Source organism: Miniopterus schreibersii (genome assembly GCF_964146895.1).
Source record: "Miniopterus schreibersii genome assembly, chromosome: 2".
Lineage (NCBI taxonomy): Eukaryota > Metazoa > Chordata > Mammalia > Chiroptera > Miniopteridae > Miniopterus > Miniopterus schreibersii.
In genome coordinates, this window is record NC_138102.1 from 151,864,356 (window position 1) to 151,885,595 (window position 21,240).

At 40.7% G+C, this 21,240-nt stretch overlaps 1 protein-coding gene across 8 annotated transcripts in view; it reads right to left on the reverse strand.

Annotated features, from left to right (window-relative positions):
* DNM1L (dynamin 1 like) overlaps window positions 1-11,584 on the reverse strand; it is a 46,841-nt gene extending 35,257 nt beyond the window's left edge. For 6 of the 8 annotated variants that reach the window (XM_081130234.1, XM_081130230.1, XM_081130229.1 and 3 more), the window contains exon 1: window positions 11,258-11,491. In XM_081130234.1, the coding sequence (XP_080986360.1) occupies window positions 11,258-11,359 (102 nt within the window). In that variant the 5' untranslated portion in view covers window positions 11,360-11,491. Of the gene's footprint in view, window positions 1-11,257 lie in introns of all 8 variants that reach the window. The other 2 variants (XM_081130227.1, XM_081130233.1) reach the window with 2 other exon arrangements.
* Window positions 11,585-21,240: the final 9,656 nt, after the last annotated feature.

Below are 21,240 nucleotides of genomic sequence, written 5' to 3' on the forward strand. Positions count from 1 at the left end.
AACAGAAACTTTGTCAGCAAGAGGGAATGGCATAATATACTCAAAGTGCTAAGAGTTAAAAAAACAACAACAACAACAAAAACTGCCAACCAAGAACACTCTACCTAGCAAAGCTGTCCTTCAGTAATGAAGGAGTTTCAGGACAAGCAAAAGCTTAAGGAGTTCATCACCACTAGACCAGCCTTTCAAGAAACGTTGAAGGGACTTCTTTAAGCTGTAATGAAAGCATGTAATGAGTAACAAGAAGACATATGAAAGTATAAATTTCACTGGTAACGGTAAATATTGTAAAACTCAGGAAAATCTACTGTGGTGTGTTAATCATTTCTAAATCTAGTAAGAAGGTTAAAAAATAAAAGTAGTAAAAATAACTATGACCAGAATAACTTATTAATGGATACACAAGATAAAAAACTTAAATTATAACATCAAAAACATAAAATGTGTGGGTTGTTATCAATTTAAAACAGAACACTATAAGTTGCTTTATGTAAGTTTCATGGTAAACACAAAGCAAAAACCTATAGTAGATACACAAAAGATAAAGTATCTAAACATACCACACTAGAGAAAATCATCAACCCACATGGAAGAGAGCAAGAGAGAAAGAAAGGAGTTATAAAATGGTCAGAAAACACAAAAATGGAAGTAAGTCCATACCTGTCAATAATTACTTTAAATGCAAATGGAATAAATTCTCCAATCAAAAGACATACAGTGGCTGAATAGATTAAAAAAACAAAAGACCCATCTATATGCTGCCTATAAGAGACTCACGTCAGACGTAAGAATACACACAGACTGAAAGTGAAGGGATTGAAAAATACATTACACGCAACTGGAAACAAAAAGAAAGCTGGGGTAGCAAACAAAATAGACTTTAAAACAAAGACTGTATTGAGAGACAAAGGGGAAAAAAGAGAGAGGACCCAAATAAATAAAATCAGAAGTCAAAAAGGAGAAGTAACAACTGACACCAAAGAAATACAAAGGATTGTAAGAAAATATTACGAACAGCTATATGCCAACAAACTGTACATTCTGGAGAAATTCATAGAAACATACAACCTTCCAAATTTGAAGCAAGAATCAGAAAATCTAAATAAACATGATTACAACTAATAAAACTGAAGCAGTAATCAAAAGCTCCCAACAAACAAAAGTCATGGATTGGTCTCACAAGTGAATTTTACCAAACATTCAAAAATAACTAACACCTATCCTTCTCAAACTATTCCAAAAAATTCAAGATGTTACACTCCCAAACTCATTTTATGAGGCCAATATTACCCTAATTCCAAAACCAGATAAAAACACTAGAAAGAAAATTATAGGCCAATATCCCTGACGAACGTAGATGCTAAAATTCTCAACAAAATATTAGCAAACCAGACCCAGCAATACATTAAAAAGGTCATACACCATGATCAAATGAGATTTATTCTGGGGATGCAGGTTGGTACAATATTCAAAAATCAATAAATGTGATACATCACATAAACAAAGTGAAACACAAAAATCACACGATCATATCAATAGATGCAGAAAAAGCATTCAACAAAATCCAACATCCATTTTTGATCAAAACTCTCAGCGACATGGGAATACAGGGATCATACTCAATGTAATGAAGGCCATATATGACAAACCTACAGCCAACATCACATTCAATGGGCAACCACTAAAAGCATTTCACCTAAGAACAGGAACAAGACAGGGGTGTCAGCTTTCACCACTCTTATCCAACACAGTACTGGAAGTCCTAGCCCAACAATCACACAAGAAGAAGAAATAAAAGGCATCCAAATTAGAAAGGGAGAAGTAAAACTGTCATTATTTGCAGATGACATGATACTGTACATACAAAACCCTAAAGATTCCACCAAAAAACTACTAGAACTGATATATGAATTCAGCAAAGGAGCAGGATACAAAATAAATATCCAGAAATCAGTTGCATTTGTATACACCAATTATGAACTATCAGAAAGAGAAACTAAGAAAACAATCACACTTACAATTGCATCGAAAATAATAATAAAATACCTAGGAATAAATTTAACCAAGGGTATAAAAGACCTATACTCAGAAAATTATAAGACACTGAAGAAAGAGACTGAAGAAGATACAAATAAGTGGATGCAGATACCATGTTCATGGATAGGAAGAATTAACATCATTAAAATGTCCATACTGCCTGGCTGGCATAGCTCAGCAGGGGTGAGCATTGACCTATGATCCAGGAGATCAGGGTTTGATTCTCGGTCAGGGCACATGCCTGGGTTGTGGGCTCAATCTCCAGTGGGCGGCATGCTGGAGGCAACCAACCAATGACTCTCTCAACAATGATACTTCTCTCTCCCTCTGCCTTCCTCTCTCTAAAATCAATAAAGACATATTAAAAAAAATTTCCATACTACCAAAAGCAATCTATAAAATCAATGCAATTCCTATCAAGATACCAAGAGTATATTTCACAGAATTAGAACAAATACTGCAAAAATTTATATGAAACCAAAAGACCCCACATTGCCACAGCAATCTTGAGGGAGAAGAACAAAGTTGGAGGAATCACGCTACCTGATATCAAACTATACTAAAGGCCATAGTAATCAAAACTGCAGGGTATTGGCATAAAAACAGACATATAGATCAACAGAACAGAATAAAGAGTCCAGAAATAAAACCACGCCTTTATAGTCAATATCTGACAAATGAGGCAAGAACATACAATGGGCAAAGACAGTCTATTCATAATGGTGCTGGGAAAACTGGATACATAAAAAAAATTAAACTAGACCACCTTCTTACACCATACACAAGAATAAATTCAAAATAGATTAAAGACTTAAATGTTAGACTCTAAACCATAACAGTCCTACAAGAAACAATAGACAGTAAAATCTCAGACATTTCTTGTAGCAATGTTTTTTCTGATATATCTGCTCAGGCAAGGGAATCAAAATAAAAATAAACAAAAGGGACTATAGCAAACTAAAAAGGTTTTGCATAGCAAAGGAAACCATCAACAAAATGAAAAGACAACCCACTGAATGGGAGAACATATTCACCAATGAAACATCTAATTAGGGCTTAATGTCCAAAATTTATAAGGAACTTTTAAACCCAACACACAAAAAACAATCCAATTAAGAAATGGGTAAAGGAGCTCTAGCCAGTTTGGCTCAGTGGTTAGAGTGTCAGCCTGAGGACTGAAGCATCCCAGGTTTGATTCCAGCCAAGGGCATGTACCTTGGTTGCAAGATCAATCCCTCTGCAGGAGGCCACCAATTGATGTGTCTCTCTCCCTTCCACTCTCTCTGAAAAGCAATGGGAAAAATATCCTCAGGTGAAGGTAAAAGAAAGAAAAGAAAGAAATGTGTAAAGGACCTGAATAGACACTTCTCCAAACAGGACATACAGATTGCTAACAGACATGAAAGTATGATTATCCTGACTAATCATCACAGAAATGCAAATTAAAACCACCTCACACCTGTCAGAATGGCTATCATCAATAAACCAACAAACAAGTGTTGGCCACGACATGGAGAAAAGGGAATACTTGTGCACTGTTGGTGGGAATGCAGATTGGTACAGCCACTGTGGAAAGCAGTATGGAGTTATCTCAAGAAATTAAAAATGAAACTTATCTTATGACTCAGCAATTCCGCTTCTGGGAAGATATCCAAAGAAACTAGAAACACTAATTCAAACGGATAGTATAAATGGAATATTATTCAGCCATAAAAAAGAAGAAAATTTGGGAGAACCGGGATGGGCCTTGAGGGCATTATGCTAAGTAAAATGTCAAACAGAAAAAGACAAATAGCATATGATTTTACTTATATGTGAAATCTTATTTTAAAAATAAAAGTAAAAACAGAAACAAAAAAACAGGCCCTGGCGGGGTAGCTCAGTTGGTTAGAGTGTAATCCTGATACACCAAGGTTGTGGGTTCCATCCCCCAGTAAGAGTACATACAAGAAACAACCAATGAATGCATACAGAAATGGAACAACAAATCGGTATTTCTCTCTCTTTCCCCTTTCCTCTCTTTCTCAAATCGATAAATTAAAAAAAAAATTTTAAGTAAGTCATAGATAGAGAACAAATTGGTGGTTGCCACAGGCAGGGGGTGGGTAAAATGGGTGACAACAGTCAAAAGGTAAAAATTTCCAGTTATAAAAAATAAGCCCTGGAGATGTAATGTACATCTTATGTACAGCAAGACAACTATAGATAATAGTACTGTATTATGTATTTGAAAGTTGCTAAGAGAATAAATCTTAAAAGTTCTCATTGTAAGATTTAAAAAATTGCAACTATATGTAATGGATGGTTACTGGATCATTTGTGGTGATCATTTCAACATACACACACATACACACACACACCATTATGCTGTACACCTAAAACTAATGTAATGTTATATGTCAATTATATTTCAATTTTTTAAAAGAAAAAAACTGTATGTATCAGCACATACAGACCAAACAAAACACATCTGTGGGCTCCCAATTTTTCACCTTAGTATTACAAATGGTGTTGGCTCCCTCAACAACTGGTTACATCAGTGCTCATTTTCCCCTGGTGATTTAAACACCCAGTGAATGCCTGCACTCTTTCCAGGAAAATGAGTGGGTACAGGAGCTGCAATGTGGCAGAAGTCACAACTGGCTTGTTCTGAAAATAGAGTGACCTTCTGTTTTTTCATCTCTATATACTCCCAAAATTGATTCAATACCCTGTGTATTTAGGGGCTAAAAATTTGTGTGCCTTGTCTCAGTGTCACCTTTTAGTTTCTTCCAAATTGTACTGTACTGACATTTATAGTGTTCTGAATTTATATTTTGAGATGGAGCCTTTCACTGAAAAGTCTTTGTCATATTTTTAGCTCTTTCCTTCTGGCAAGTAGCGTAAGTTGGGAGTGGGGAGTTGTAAATATTCATTCAATCCCCATTAACCAAGGCTGATTCAGTTTTTAATGTCTAAGTTCTTATTTTTTGTTGTATACAACAGGCCTCTCAATGCTTTATTTTGCCTTTAATATAACAGATAAAGATGTACTTGTCTTAATTTCTTTTACTTATTATTTGGTAATAATTTTAGATTTATAGAAAAGGTTTTCTTAATATTTGCCTCACTTATTTTAAATAAAATGTTTCTCAGAATGTCCTTAGAAATGTTAATGTTATGGTATTTAAAAGGAACTAAAATGTTCTTCCATAGAGGTCAAATCTGTTGGCAAAATTTAAATCTGAAGTTTAAAACACTTCATAATTTATGGTGTTAAACTTTGGTTCCTGTATGGAATAATGACTGCATATGTAACTCAGTAATATTAACACACGTCAACTATCCAGGATCCAAACTGGCTAAAATGCTGCAGACCTAGCAGTCCCTAGGGAAGAATGTTTTTATTGGTTAATAAAACTACTGGCCCAGTGCTATCTGAAACGTAAGAAATGAGCGAGATCCATATACCTGATAAGACCATAAACTTGTAATATCCATAAAAGTCCCCACTTTTTCCATAAAAGTAGGAAAGCGTAGTATAAGTTATATGAATCTACACAATGAAGAAGCTCAATTAACTCCATGTAGGAAACCAATTACAATCAAACTGTTAAAAGATAAAGACAGTCCGGCCAGCATGGCCCAGCATTTGAGTGTCAACCTATGATCCAGGACATCGAGGTTCGATTCCGGTCAGGGCACAAGCCTGGGTCGCGGGCTCGATCCCCATTGGGGCGTGTACAGGAGGCAGCTGATCAACGACACTCTCTCATTTGATGTTTCTATCTGTCTCCCTCTCCCTTTCTCTCTCTGCAATCAATAAAAATATATTTTTTAAAAAAGATAAAGACGGATAATGAAAGCAGCAAGAGAGTCATAGAGAAGCAACTCATATACAAGAGATCCTCAATAAGATTAACAGTAGATACAAAAAATTTCCCATCATCATGGAAACCAAAGGCAGTTGCATGACTTGAAGTGCCAATTTAAGGGGAAAAAACAACTATCAACTGAAAATTTTATACCTGGTTTAGTATTAAAATGGCAATACTCTCCAATGTAATCTACAGACTAAACACAATCTGTATCAAATCCCAAAGGACCTATTTGCAGAAATGAAAATGCCAATTCTACATTGCTGGTGGGAATGTAAAATGTATAGATACTGTGGAAAACAGTTTGGTGGTTCCTCAAAAAGTTAAACATAGGATTACCATATGACCCAGCAATTCTACTTCCAGGTATATACTCAAGTGAATTGAACATATGTTCACACAAAAAACTTGTAAATGAATGTTCACAGCATTATTCATCATAACCCAAAAGTGGAAACAACCCAAATGTCTACCAACTAATGAATGGATAAACAAACTCTGCCTTATCTATACAATGGAGTAGCAATTTTTTAACCTTTTCATCTCATGGCACACATAAACTAACTACTAAAATTCCGTGACACACCAAAAAATGTATTTTGCCCATCTGACAAAAAAAAAAAAAAAAAAAAAAAAGGTATAATTTTGACTCATTCACCCGGGACAGCTATTTTGTGTTGTCTGTTGTCATTTTTTTATTTGACAATCTAAGGGAAAAGAGGTCAGTGCCCTTGACTAAATAATCAGGTATTGCACGTCTTAAAAGTTCTTGTGGCGCGCCAGTTGAAAATCGCTGCAATGGAGTATTCAGCCATAAAAAGTAATGAAGTGCTAACATATGCAACAACATGATGCATCTCTGACATGCCATGCTGAGCAAAAGAAACCAGACATTTATGCTGTACGCCTGAAACTAATACAAAATAATACTGAATGTAAACTGTAATTGAAAAAAAATTTAATTAAAATAAAAAAGAAGCCAGACACAAAGACCACATATTGTATGATTCCATTTATATGGACTATCCAGAATAGGCAAATCCATAGATATAGAAAGTAGATTAGTGGTCGACAGGGGCTGAGGGTAGGACAAAATGCGGAGTGACTGCTAATGGGAACAGAGTTTCTTTCTGGCATAATGAAAATGCTCTGGAATTAGTGGCAGTAGTTGCACAACCTTGTGAATATACTAAAACCACTGAACTGTAAACTTTATAATGGTGAATTTTATATGAATTATTTTTCAATTTTTAAAATGCTAAATAAAAAAAATTGGTGTGAAAATTGGTCATTTAAAACTCAAGATTCCTTTTCTTTTTGCATTTGTCTGAATTACTGAAGGTAGACTGCTGAAATCACTGAAATAAAAGGCAAAGTGAAAAGTACATTTCTGGCAACACTGAGCAAGAGTCTCGGGTTCGTGTCATCTGCATTGGGATTCCTACCCTGGCTCGTGGCTTGGATTACATGCTAGAGTGCTACTCCTTCCAATTCTTAATTTAACAAATTGTGATTAAATTTCTCAAGTTGACTCACAAAAGTTATTTAAGTCTTATTTCCTCCCTCATCTGCAAAGTACACCCTGGTCACAAGTACTAAGCTTCTCTCTCCCCATTTTCTGTCCTTTCCACACAAAAGATCTCAGCTGGAGAAAGAGGAAAGCAATTTATTTAGCTAAATCATAAAACCTGTGAATGATCGAGAGCTGTAAACATCATTACCTCTTCTCAACTCTTCCATATCTCCAGGCCCCAAATAAGTATTGGGCAACCTAATAAAGTTTAAAGCATTTAGGGGTCAGCAAAGGTTGCCTGGACCACCAAGATCAACATGCTATTGGATGGTGGTGTGCTTAGACTCAGCTTCCCTTCCCTGTTTTTCCCAGTTTTATGCATTTTAAAATCAAAGACTCACTAATATACTTCAAATTAGAATCTATGAACTATCTACACATCACAATCACCTGTAGTGCCTGGTCCACCCCAGACTTAGTACATCAAAATCTCTGGGGATGGAATCTAGGAAACAAATTTTCAAAATTATTCTAATATACACTGTTTGAGAAATGCTGTTTTAAAAAGTTCAATAGCCCGGCCGGGCGTGGCTCAGGGTTGAGCATCGACCTAGGATCCAGGCGATCGGGGTTCGATTCCTGGTCAGGGAACATGCCCGGGTTGCGGGCTTCAGCCGATTAATGACTCTCATCATTGATCTTTCTATCACCTCTCTCCCTCTCCCTTCCTCCCTCTGAAATTAATAAAGATATATTTTAAAAAAGAAAAAGAAAAAAGAAAACAAAAGTTCAATAAATAGGACCTGCAGCCATCTAAGGTATAGGTAATGTATAAGACAAAGACTATATCTGTATTATGAAGACATGATCACTGACACTGAGTTTACTAGTCAGAACTAAGCACAAAACACTTTTATGTCTGGAACTCACTCACTGTACACTACTCCATTAAATATGAATGTGAGTCTGGCTCAAGGTTGAGCACCGACCTATGAACCAGGTCACAGTTCTAGTCCAGTCAGGGCACATAGCCGGGTTGCAGGCTCAATCCCCAGTAGGGGGCACGCAGGAGGCAGCCATTCAATGACTTTCTCATCATTGATGTTTCTAGCTCTCTCCCTCTTCCTCTCTCTGAAATCAATAAAAACACATAAAAATTAAAATAAATAAATAAATACGAATGTGAGGTGTGTGCTGTATGTATATATATGTTACACAACATTAAAGGCATAGATGACAAAGTAGTAGCGGTGTACTTATATTCAAATCAAGTAGAAGAGGTTTTCCAACATATTGAGGAAAATATGGAAAAAAGACATTTTTCTGCTCTTATTTATTCTGTAAAAATAAAGGATTGAATTTCAGCTAATAAAGACCTAAATGGAGATAGCCCTCACTAGATCAAGTCTAAAAACTGAGTAATTTCAAACATCAACATGCAAATGTCGCATATAACTGTCACTACTAGGATGGTTTTCGCTAGCACATGTTAATAGTTTTCATAATGGTGAGGTATTTACTTTTCTACCCTGCTTCTCCCTTTATTGATTTTTAGAGAGAGGGGAAGGGAGAGGGAGAGATTGAGAAACATTGATGTGAGAGCAAAACATCAATCAGCTTCCTCCTGCTGGCTTCCCTTAGGGGGATTGAGCCCAAACCCAGGCATGTGCCCTGCCCTGGAACCCAACCAGCAACCAATTGAGCCACAAGGACCAGGGTGAAAAATGCTTCTTGATTTTAAACTATTCATGCTGGCACACTATAGTGCACACACAATATATTTTTCTGCTTCAAGCTTAAAAAGCATTGAGAATTTTTTTAAAGTACAGTATATGGGAAGTTTCCGGTCTACCACTAGGAAACACTCCCAAATTACTAACAAAGGTTTAATTTATATCCCACCTCTAATTCATTTACAAAAACAGGTTTTGAACATAAAAGTACCAGTGTTTTAAAATATTATCTAGTTACAGTGAACAATGCTCATTCAAAATATTTATGGAGCACCTACTACATACCCAGACTATTCCCAGGGCTAGGAACAGAAACACAGCAGTAAGAAAATGTACTCAATAAAAATACTGATTATAATTTGCTATATATTGATGATTCAGAGTTGCCAATCACTACAAATATTAAGTTACAAATACTACTACAAGGTGTCCCCAAAAATGTATACACACTTTAACAGGTGATAGCTCAATTTTGAAAATGAAGTGTATTTTACTTATTTAAGTATATCTTTATTGACTTCAGAGAGAAGAAGGGAGAGGGAAAGAGAGAGAAACATCAATGATGAGTCATTGATCTGCTGCCTCCTGCACCTCCCCTACTGGGGATGAGCCCAAAATCTGGGCATATGCCCTGATTGGGAACTGAACCGAAAGCTCCTGGATAATAGGTGGATGCTCAACCGCTGAGCCACGCTGGTCGGGCAAAATGAAATATATTTTAATAAACACTGTCTTTATAATTATTCAAAGTGTGTGTGTACATTTTGGGGGAACACCTTATATATGCGTAGGCAGGACTGAGTGGAATCTATACAGATCTTACAGCAGACCATAGAAATTTGTTTCTGAAATAATATCTATTGCTTTAACTAATTAAAAGCACACACACACAGCCCAGCCGGGCGTGGCTCAGCGGTTGAGCATCGACCTAGGCTCCAGGCCGTCCGGGTTTGATTCCCGGTCAGGGCACATGCCCGGATTGCGACTCAATTCCCAGTGGGGTCGTGCAGGAGGCAGCCCATCAATGATTCTCTCATCATTGATGTTTCTCTCTCTCTCTCCTTTCCTCTCTCTGAAATCAATAAAGATATATTAAAAAAAAAAAAAAAAAAAAGCACACAGTACAGGATGTCTATGGTTTCCAAGGTTTCCAGTGTTGGGATACACTCCATACATGTCGTATGCTGAAATGACCGGAAAACCGTCCCCTTCCTCGAATGAAAAGATCATTAAATGAAAGCATTTAAAATCAATATACTAAGTAATCTCTAAAATGAGCTTCTCTGAACTCTAATAAATGTCCTAAGATTCCTCTTCAACCAAGAAAAGCAGCAGGCAGAGAAAACAAAACCTACACTTCTCTGTCACTCTAGAAATAACATTATTTCAACATTTCTGCATATAAAAATTATGTTATCTGTAAGAGAGAACTTCGATGCCCAATTTAAATGCAAGACAAAAAACAGAGCCTATGCAGGAAAATAGAATATTCCTTCCTAACACCCAGGTTTAGATGTTTGTTTGTGTTTTGGTTGTGTTTAACTGCTTAGGCGTTCTCGAAGCCTTGCAGCGATAGATTACACTGCAGAAAAACCCTCAGGTGCTACACAGTAGCGGCCTTGTCAGCCCCGCCCGCGCGCGGTTCCAAAACTGATTCCGCAGCCCCTCAGCAAAGCGAGGAGGGAAACAGGACGCCCCGCAGACCAGAAACCAACCGAGAACGGGCCAGCCGGCCCCCGGCGAGCCAGTGCGCCCCGCGTGCACCGCGCGTCCCCCAAGTGCCCTTGGAAGCAGCGGCCCGCGGGGAAAGCCGCGCCCGGTCTCGGAGGACTCCAGTTCCGCCCGACGGCCCGTCCCTTCCCCACCCCGCCCCTGGGACCCGCCAGGCTCGCCGCGCCGGCTCCGCCCCTCGCCTCCCGGCCAGGCCCCGAGTCCCAGCCCCGGTGCAAGGCAGCCCGGGGCGGGCAGGCGCGGCACAACCCAGGAAGCCCCGGGGTCGCAAGCAGCGCCCGCGTCCCACAGGCCGCAAAGGCTGGCCTGGGCGCGTGCGCCGCCGCAGCCCCGACCAGGCCCGCGCCCCGGTTTTGGCCTGGGCGGACGTCGCCCTCGTCTCTCACCTGCGTTCCCACCACGACAATCTGAGGCAACTGGATGATGTCGGCGCCCACAGTGTTGAAGACGTCCTGGAGCTTGTTGATAACAGGAATTAGCGCCTCCATGACTCCGAGAAGACGGGACCCCCGCCCGGCGGGCCGCGGCAATGAATGGGGCCGGGGCCCAGATTCCGCCTCCTTCCTCCTCTCCTCCGCCCTCTCCTCGGGAGCCGGCACCCATTGGACCCTGCCCGGCCGCTACCTGCCCCCTCCCGGCAAGCCGTGCGCTAAGAGGGAGGAGGTGAGAAGCGAAGCCTGCCGGGAGTTGTAGTTCTGCAGCGGAGGAAAGCCAGAGCCTACGGCTCCCAGAAGGCTGCGCGGCCCCGCGGATCCGGAGCTGGGGAGGCAGGGCTGCTTGTTACCGGGATGCTTCACGGGCTCCTGTCAAAAGACTAGGGAGCGAAGCCCCGACGGCAGGAAGGCAGAGATGCATGTATGCCTGAGGCGTATTGGGTGGGAAAATACCGAACACGTGTTAAGTATAGCAGAGTCCCTTGATTACCCAAGATGTCATTTCCTTAGGAGGACGCTTTCTCGATAAAACGGGTTAGAAAGGCTTAAACAGCTCCTAGCCTCAGACACCCCAGCCAGGTGCAAAAGGTCTGTAGGCTGATAGTATTTTGCAAAAATACAGTCAGCCCAGATTAGAACACGGTTCTCCAGGATTTTTGTAAAAACGTGTTCAGGAAGAAATTGTGTCAGAGTTTTAGAGGGGAAAGGCTGGGTCCTTGTTCTCCAAATGCGGTATAAAATGCTATTTGCTGTGGCCTGATCCCCAACAAAGTGGAGATCTGATCACTGCCTTGCTAGCTTTTTGCTAAGTGTGCCTACTGTTCTATTCCTAAATGTTGTTCTTCTTTTCAGACAGATAATATCTCACTCCTCCAAACCTCCAAGGTTTCCTATCTCAAAGGGAAAAAAGGTGACATTTAAGCAAAGATCCAAAGTAGGTGAGGAGAAAGCCCCATTCCCTACTTTATTTTTCTCCATAGCATTTATCTCCATCTAGCTTGCTACACATTGAAATTGTTTACACTCTCTCACTTTTGCTACATTATCAGCTCCCAGAGGCCAGATTTTTTTCAGTGTTTAATTCACTGATGCATCCCTAGCCCCTAGAAAGTGACAAGATAGTCTCACTCTCAGTCCCCTTTGAGTTTACAATGTAACAGGACCATTATAAATAAACGGGTAAAGTCCTATGATTGGGCGTATTATGGAGCACATAATAGGAGCACTTTTTTCAGTATGAGAGGGAGGAAAGTTCAAGCAAGACCCTAGAAGTCACTAGATTTCATCTCCATGAGGGGAAGGACCACCAGCAGTTGGAAGTTGTGCACTGTACAACTTCAGTAGGTGCCATTCACCAGCACAGCCATCCACAGCAGCCCTGGGGAACATGTTGATGGTGGGTACTCAATACATATTTTTGAACAAATAAATAAAGCTAAACTAAGACCTGAAGGTCCATTAGTGGTATTTTGGTATCTTATCAAGGTTTATGAACAATCCTTTCTGTTCAATTCTCCTTAAAAACAAAACTTTCAGAGACAAAATGCAAAAAAATTTTCAAAACTCCAAAAAACAGAGGACAGACAGAAGAGAGGGGGCAGGCTCATGGTGAAGCTCCATAGGCATAACCAGGAGCTGTTTCATAGGGGCAAGCTGCCCTGGGGCAAAAATGATGCAGCTACAGCCTTTTCCCTTATTTGTGGCACCAATAGACATAGTCTTTTCCTAATTGCTAATGGCAGAATTAAAAGCAAGCATACATATATTCTGGAAAGACAAATGTCATGAATGTTACAAGGCCTTATATATTTCCATCTAAATTATAAAATATCTCTTGTGATGGAACATCCAGAGCCTTCTATTAACATGCTTCAGGAACAATAGTGACTGCTTTTTAATTCTATTTTTTCTAGGAGAAGGCAGAATGATCACATGGCCAGTGTCAAAAGTTCTATCACTACCACCACGTTAGGTTTAAGCAGGCTGGTCTCTAGTACTTGTTTAGACGTTAGAGCATTGAGTTCATTAGGCACATTAAAGTGTCTGAGGCTAGAGAAATAGGAAGTGGTGAGGCCTTGAAAAAGAGTGGCTCTAATTTGATAACATTAAAAAAGAAAAAACATAAGGCAGGATACTCTATGTACAATGTGTTTCCCTGGAGACAAAGCAAACTGACTTGGCTTTTTACATTTTAAGTTCAGAACACTCTTGCTTGTGGGAAAGCCACTTAGCCAGTAAGTATGACTTTCCTCATCTAAAGTAGGGTAATGTGTTTCTCAGTAGGTTACTCTGAAATCAGATTAAGCCATTATCAGGTACTGTTTCCAAAGGCTTTTTTTAAAAAAAAAAAAAAAACACAAACAAACAAAAACGCCTTCCTCAGCCATCCCTCTCTCACTCTACATTTATGATTTAGGCAGAACAGTCTGGTTGCAAGTCACAGAAATTTAATTCAAACAAATGAACTCAAAAAGAGGAATTACTTAACTTGTACAACCACAGCACTAGCATGACCTTGGCCTCAAAAGTAACTGGAACCATGGACTCAGGCAGCATCAGAATTCTCTCTACCTCTTATCTCTGCCTCTCTCTCTGCATCGTCTACTTCATTCCCTCAAGTCAATTTATTCCTGTAAACGAGGCGAGCAGCCCAGTGGTGGAGGCTGCTGGGAATCTCACTGAGCAAGCTGCCTCTGGGCAGATGAGGTTGAGCGAATTTGGGGAAGAACTGCAGCTAGGTTTCCACCGTTTCCCTTGTGTATGAGTTTCCTATTGTTGCTTTAACAAACTACCACAAACTTAGTGGCTGAAAACAACAAAATATCTTACAGCCTTGTAGGTCAGAAGTCCAGTGTGGCTCTCACTGAGCTAAGAGCAAGCTATCGTCAGGGCTGCATTCCTTTCTGGAGTCTCCTTGGAAGAGTCCATCTCCTTGCCTTTTCCAGATTTGAGACTCCTCATTCCTAGCTCGTCACCCTCTTTCAATACCTTCAAAGCTAACAATGCCACAACTCTTTGACCCTTCCTTGTCATAATGTCTCTCTCTGACCACAGCCAGGAAAGCTTTTCTGCTTTGAAGAGCCCATAATTCAATTGGCTCACCTGGATAACCCAGGACAATCTCCACACCGCAAAGCGGGTACCTGTCATTATATCCGCAAAGTCCCTTCTGCCATGTAAAGTTCACAGGTTCCAAGAATTAGGGCATGGACATGTTAGAGGGGCCATATTTCTGCCTACTACACCAGGTTAAGGAGATCTGTCTGAAATGGACCTGATCCAAGCAAGGCCGTTTAGAGTCCTTCCCTGAAAAATTTTTAACTTGAGTTAACCGGAGAAGTTTCTCTCATTACGGAGCTGTAATGATGTGAGTCATTGTCTTCAATGATCATATTTCCTACCACATGGAATAAATTGTTTTTGGAAAATAAAAGACTCCTTATTCATCATAAAAAAATTTCCAAATCCAACAATTGTTTCCTATTTCTGAATGTACATATATAGCACATAATCTAGTTCTCAAAGTTAATCGCTCCTTCTTTTCCTTGTTGCTCTTTTCACACATTATTGTTAAACTGTTATTTATTGCGTGCTTATTGTATGTGAGGCACTCAGTAAGAATTCTACAGTTGCCTTGTGGGATAGGTTAATAGATGTGGAAACCGATGCTGCAGGGTTTTAAGTGAAGTGACATGGTTACATATGTGGCAGAGCTGGGATCAAAACAGGCTATTTGTCCAACTCATAACCTCTGCACATACTGTCTCATCTCTTCATTCATTCCTTTATTTATTCAACACATATTTATCAGTTACCTAGTAGGCATATGGATCTTAGCCAGGTACTGTATTTGCTAATGGGAGGGGGACTGTGCACATGACAGTAATATGCCCTTCCCCTTCAGCCAGCAGCGAGCTCGCTGAGGGCAGGTGTGGTGTCATATTTAGCTAGTTATCTCCACTGTTTAGTAAGATGCTTTTTATGTAATACCACTCTTTTAAACTTGGGGTTGGGGGTTCCTTTTATTTTACTTGGAAAATCTGAAATAGCAAGGATTTAAGTAATTGGTACAATTGCAACTAAGATTTGCAATCAAACCTAGCCAAAACATATTAGGCTAGCATGGCACAGCACTCTTCATAAGAACAGCTGCCACGTTACTTTGCTAAGGAGTAGGCTGGCTTTGTTCTAACTTAAAATCCCTAATAAGAAAAAGTTTATTTAAAATTAAATTAATAACTGGAAACATTTTAATAGTTCTTGAAAAAAATCACTCAGACGAGTTTTGTTTTGTTTTTTCAATCTTCACCCGAGGATATTTTTTCCATTGCTTTTCAGAGAGAGTGGGAGGGAGAGAGAGAAACATGAACACATCAGTGTGAGAGAGACACATCGACTGGTTGCCTCCTCCATTCGCCTTGACCAAGGCCCGAGATGGAACCTGCAATGGAGGGGTGTACTCTAGACCAGAACTGAAGCCACAACCCTTCAGTCTGCAGGCCCGCGCTCTAACCACTGAGCCAAACCAGCGAGGGCCAGATGGTTTCTTATGGCATAAGTATCCAAATTAATTGTATGCCAACATTTTGATCACCAGTCTTAGCCAAGCTGCCATTATTGATGTCTGAAGCCTCTTTGTCATTATTTTGGAAATTGCCTGTATTTTGCAAAGATGACAACCAGCTTTAATCAATTTACACTGCCCCCCAGGCCTCAAGTTTAGCACAGACATTGTCCGTGGATGCAGGAAATTGTCTGCAGAAAGTGAAGCGGGTCAGGTGGGTCAGAAGCCAGCAATTCAATCTGGTGAGATACCTACAGCCCATTAGAGGGCAGTGTGACAATGCAATTAAGAGTAGTACAGTGTCAATAGACACGGAGAAGGAACTGGTGGTTGCCATAGGGGAGGGGGTTTAGGGCACTGGGTGAAAGGATTAAGAAGTACAAGTTGGTAATCACAAAATAGTCATGGGGATGTAAGTAAAGCATAGGGAATATAGTCAATAATATTATGATAATTATGGATGGTGCCAGTTGGGTACTGGAAATATTGAGGGGAACACTATGTAAAGTATATGATCATCTAACCAGTAAGCTGTACACCTGAAACCAATACAAAATACAATTGAACGTGAAAGAAAAAAGAGCTAGCAGAGTCCTCGAATCTCCCTAGTCTGTCTTCTTCCCTTTGTCCCACACACATACACCAGCGGAACTTAGCCTTTCTTTTAACCCGCCCACCCTCAAACACGTGACATGCTTAACTCTTTGAGATCATAGAGTGGTCTCACATCACAGTAATGCCCCAAACTGAAAATCTGCATGCAGACACCCTGTTCTTAAACTACTTACCCTGTCTCTGGGACTTTCTCATTAGCCTCTTTTCTTTACAACTACACTCCAGGTTCCCAAAATGTTGTTTGGCGTTCTTAGACGCCCTTCACAGCTTCCTGCTCTGTTTCCAGGCTTCCTTTTCGTCGTCCCTACCCCAACTCCATTAGCCCCCACTTAATGCTGAAGAGAGAACTTTTTGGCCCTTGGTAAACTACCTTTGCATATCGAAAACTCACTAGTGCACTGTGGGAAACAAAAGGGGCATTTGCCCTGGATTTCTCTCTTTAGCAGCCAGGTCTAGGAGAGACTTTGAACATGTTCACTCTCTAATTCCCCAACAAGTTCATCTAAACAGTAGTGGGCAGCATAAGTCAATTTGAGCTTTAAGAACCAATTGTCTAGAAATTCCATTCAATCATGATGGATAACACATCAGTGACAGTAAAATCAGCGACTAAGGCAGTCTGTCTGTCATAAACTACTAAGCTCAGCACAGGTGATACCTCTGAAGGTCTATCCAACAGTTGACTTTTTGTTTCTGGTGGCTTTTATTTATTCTAATTTCTCTTCAGTTATTGAATGTTTGACTAGATGGATGGATGGATGAATAATGTTTTGCATATTAAATATACTTCATCGGGCTAATCAGGAACTAACAAGTTATTTTAGAACTAGTACAGAATGAGAGAAAAACTTCTGAATTAATCATCCTCTTTAAGAAGCTTGATCTTACTCCCAACCTGAGCTATGAAATAGGAATACTATAGCGACTAAGGATGTGATCTGCAACCAAAATAAAAGTTTTCTCTAAAAGCACTAGCAGTACTAGTAAGTTAATGCAAACGTAGTAAATGATGCACCCAACATCCAGCCAGCAGTCTTCAGCGTGTGCCACCATTCACACCAGAAACAAAAACAAAAACAAAATGAAAACAGAATGGGCATTAAATACTACATTAAGCACTAAAGACACAGAGCACAAAAACACATTTATTGGCATTCCTCCGAACTCCTGAACTCTCCTTTCTTCTCTTTCCTTCCCCTCAAGAAGAAAACGAACAAGACACGGGGATATAGCAAAAGTCAGCGCCCAGGGGCAGGATCTGGCCTGGGCTGCCTGGGTTAACAGATGAACAGGAGGTGACCGGAGAGAGGAAGACAGGGGCCTTCCAAACCAGTCAGAGGGCAGCCGCTTGTGCAAAAGTGAAGAGGAAGGAGAGACACGATACGTTCTGGGTGCTTTAAACAGCGTAGTGTGGCAAAGGATGGGGCAGGGAGGTCTGGAGGGGAGGGCGGGTGGCAGAGCCAATACTCACTGGGCCGCCAGAGGTGAGCTCAGGAGAGTGAGGAGCTGGAATGCGCCCCGCTGGTAACAGAGAGAATCAGCAGAGTGACAGACACAGGAGCTCACGGATGCTGAGACGGTCACCCACCCTCATCTTCATCCCGCTGGACGGGGACACCAGACGGGGAGTGCTGCAGTCACTCAAGTCAGAAATGACGGAATGCAGCTGCGGCGGCCACGAGGGAGACGGGGGCGGCCGGGCGATCTCAGGCAGAGCAGGCAGAGGCCCTCGCCCAGGGAGCACAGGGGACAGCGGCCAGGGGCAGAACGGGGAGCAGGAACATCTCAAAGGACACGAGGAAGATGTTAAGGAAATCACAAAACAATGACCGAAAAGATAAGAGAGAAAAAGAAAACAGGACGGCTTGTTCACAATGTATTCAGCCTCCTTCTTGTGGGCTGTTTTGTTGTTGTTGTTGGGTTTTTTCTTCAGAAGCTAAAAAGCTAAAAACTCCATTTCCAATATCTTTGCAACTAAGTGTTCCAGATAGAAGTTTAATTCCCTGAAACAGACGCATTCCCTCAAAGCTTCGATGCTCAGCTACATTGTGACAGGATGGAGAGTGTCCCGAGCCACCCATTTTGCTTGTGCGGTCATGGGGGGCAGGCGTGGCTCTGCAGTTAATGGTTCTGCCGGCGCTTCCCTGGCCCCCGGCTAGTGGCCGGCGTGGAGACCCCGAGAGTAAACTCCTGATTGTGGCAAACGGAACAGTAGCGCTGGGTGCCCCGACTGTCCCGGGAGGAATTCCCGGATGTCTAGCCTAGAGCCTGTCGTTCCAGTTACTCGAACAGATTCATAGGCATCTAGCTCAGTGTATTCAGTCTCTTTCTGCATAGACTTGATAGAGTATATTCACTTCCCAGGGCTCCTGTAGCAAAGTTCTACAAACTGGTTGGCTTAAAACAACAGAAGCTGCTTGTGTCACAGTTCTAGAAGCTAGAAATCCAAAATCAAGATGGCAGGTGTGGCTCGGTTGGTTGGGCGTCTTCCCATGCCCCAGAAGGTCTCCGGTTCGATTCCCAGTCAGGTCACGTGCCCAGGTGGCGGGTTCGGTCCCCAGTCGGGGTGTATGGGAGGCAACCAATTGATGTCTCTCTCTCACCCCCTTCCTCTCTCTCTAAAATCAGTAAAAACATTTTTTAAAAAAGGTATCAGCAGGATTGGTTCCTTTTGAGGGCTGTGAAGGAGCATCCATGATTCCGTGCCTCTCCTGGCTCGTTTGACCCCAAGTGCTCCTTGGCCTGTGGCAGCGTAACTCCAGTCTCAGTCTGCCCCGTGTGTTCACATGGTCATCCTTCTGCGTGTGTGTCTCTGAGTCAGTCCAAATGTCCTTCTTTCCTAAAGATACTGGATGAGGGCTCACACTAATCTCATTTGAAAAGGAGACAGAAGACGAATTTCAATTCAAAGGGAGTTTAAGGTGATTAGCTCTGTAAAGACCTTATTTCCAAATGAGATGATATTCTGAGGTACCCGGGGGTTAGGACTTGAAAATATCTTTTGGGGAGAATATAATTCAATCCATGATCAAAGAGTATGACAGGAACATTTGCTAGTCGCTAAATATTCATATGGTTATTTCCCAGCCTCCTGTGCAGCTTGGTTGGAGCCACGTGACTGGTTCTGCAATAACTGTGGGCAGAGGTGGCATGTGTTTCCTCTGAGCTGGGTCAGTGAGAAGCCTTGCTCAACCCTCTAGCTCCCTTCCTCCACTTTGGCAAACTCGGAAGCCACATGTTGAGTGAGGGAGCAAGATGTTGAGTGTCTACATGGAATAGAGTTCCCTGTCAAGCATATTAGACATGTAACAGAGAAATAAATAAATCTTAATAGATTAAGATGTAGAGGTCTGCTGCAGGAGTTGGTGTGAATTATCCTCATTAGTACAGCAGCCTAACTCTGATGGACTCATTATTGGGAAAGTTTCTGTCCTGTGGGCTCAGCTTACTCCTGAAGTGAGGTTTTTAAACATCTGCTAAAAAAAGGGGGGGGGGGGGGGGCGTGTCTCTCTTAACAAAAACTATCCATGAAAGAGAGTATAGAAATCTCTACATATCTGTGTTAGTCTGCTTATGCTGCTATAACAAGATACCACAGACTGGGTGGTTTAAGCAACAGACATTTATTTTCTCACAGTTCTGAAGCTGGAAGTCCAAGATGAGGGTGCCAGCAAAGCTGGTTTCTGGAAAGAGCTTTCTTCCCCCTTGCATATGGCTGCCTTCTCCTTGTGTCCTTTGCTCTGAGCACAAGTGAGGAAAGAGAGCCCTCTGGTGTCCCTTCCTCTTCTTATGACCACTTAACATGAATTACCTCTTTACTGCCCTATCTCCAAATACGGTTGCATTGGCTATTAGGGCTTTAACATATATATTCTGGGGGGACACAATTCAGTCCATAACATTATCATTAAATAAACGCAAAATATGAAAATCTCCTCACCTTGGATCACACTCTCCAGATCGGAAGCACTGTTCATAGCTTCTTTCTCCTCACACTTTTCACTGTTCTGACACAAACATATAATATAAATTAGATCACACTACATGCATAGTTCTATTTTTTCACTTATAGTGAAAAAAGCTCCTTTTATTATAGATTTTCTTCACTCATTGGCATATCAATACATAAAGATCCCAAAATATTCTTTCAAGCAGCTGCATAATGTTCTCTTATAAGGATTATAATTTAATAGATTTTCTCTTGGTAGATACATCACTTTGAATTTATTACAAACAATGTTGCAGTAAATACCCTTATATGTGGTTGTATTAATACTTTTCTTAGTATTTCAGTAGGGTAGATTCTTAGAAGTGGGATTGCTAAATCAAAGGGTATGCATCTTTAAAATCTAAATAGACATTGGTGTGGTAGTTTATACTCCTCACGAAAGTATATGGGAGTACCCATTTCCCCATACCCGTCCTAGGTAGTATCAATATTTTTAGTTTTTCTAACTTAATAGGTTAAAAAAAACAATCATTATTGAATTTTTGCTTATATTGGTCCTTTATATTTTTTTCTGTAAATTACCTATATTCATATTCTTTGCCTACTTTTTCCATTGCACTGATATTTTTAGATATTCATTTGTAAGAGCTTTTTATATTTACAATGCAAAATAAGCTTTGTTATGTATGTGGCAAATATTTTCTCCCAATATGCATTTTATCTTTTAATTTTGTTAATGGCATTCTTTTTAAAAAATATGTCTTCATTGATTTCAGGGAGAGGGAGAGAGAGAAACATCAATGATGA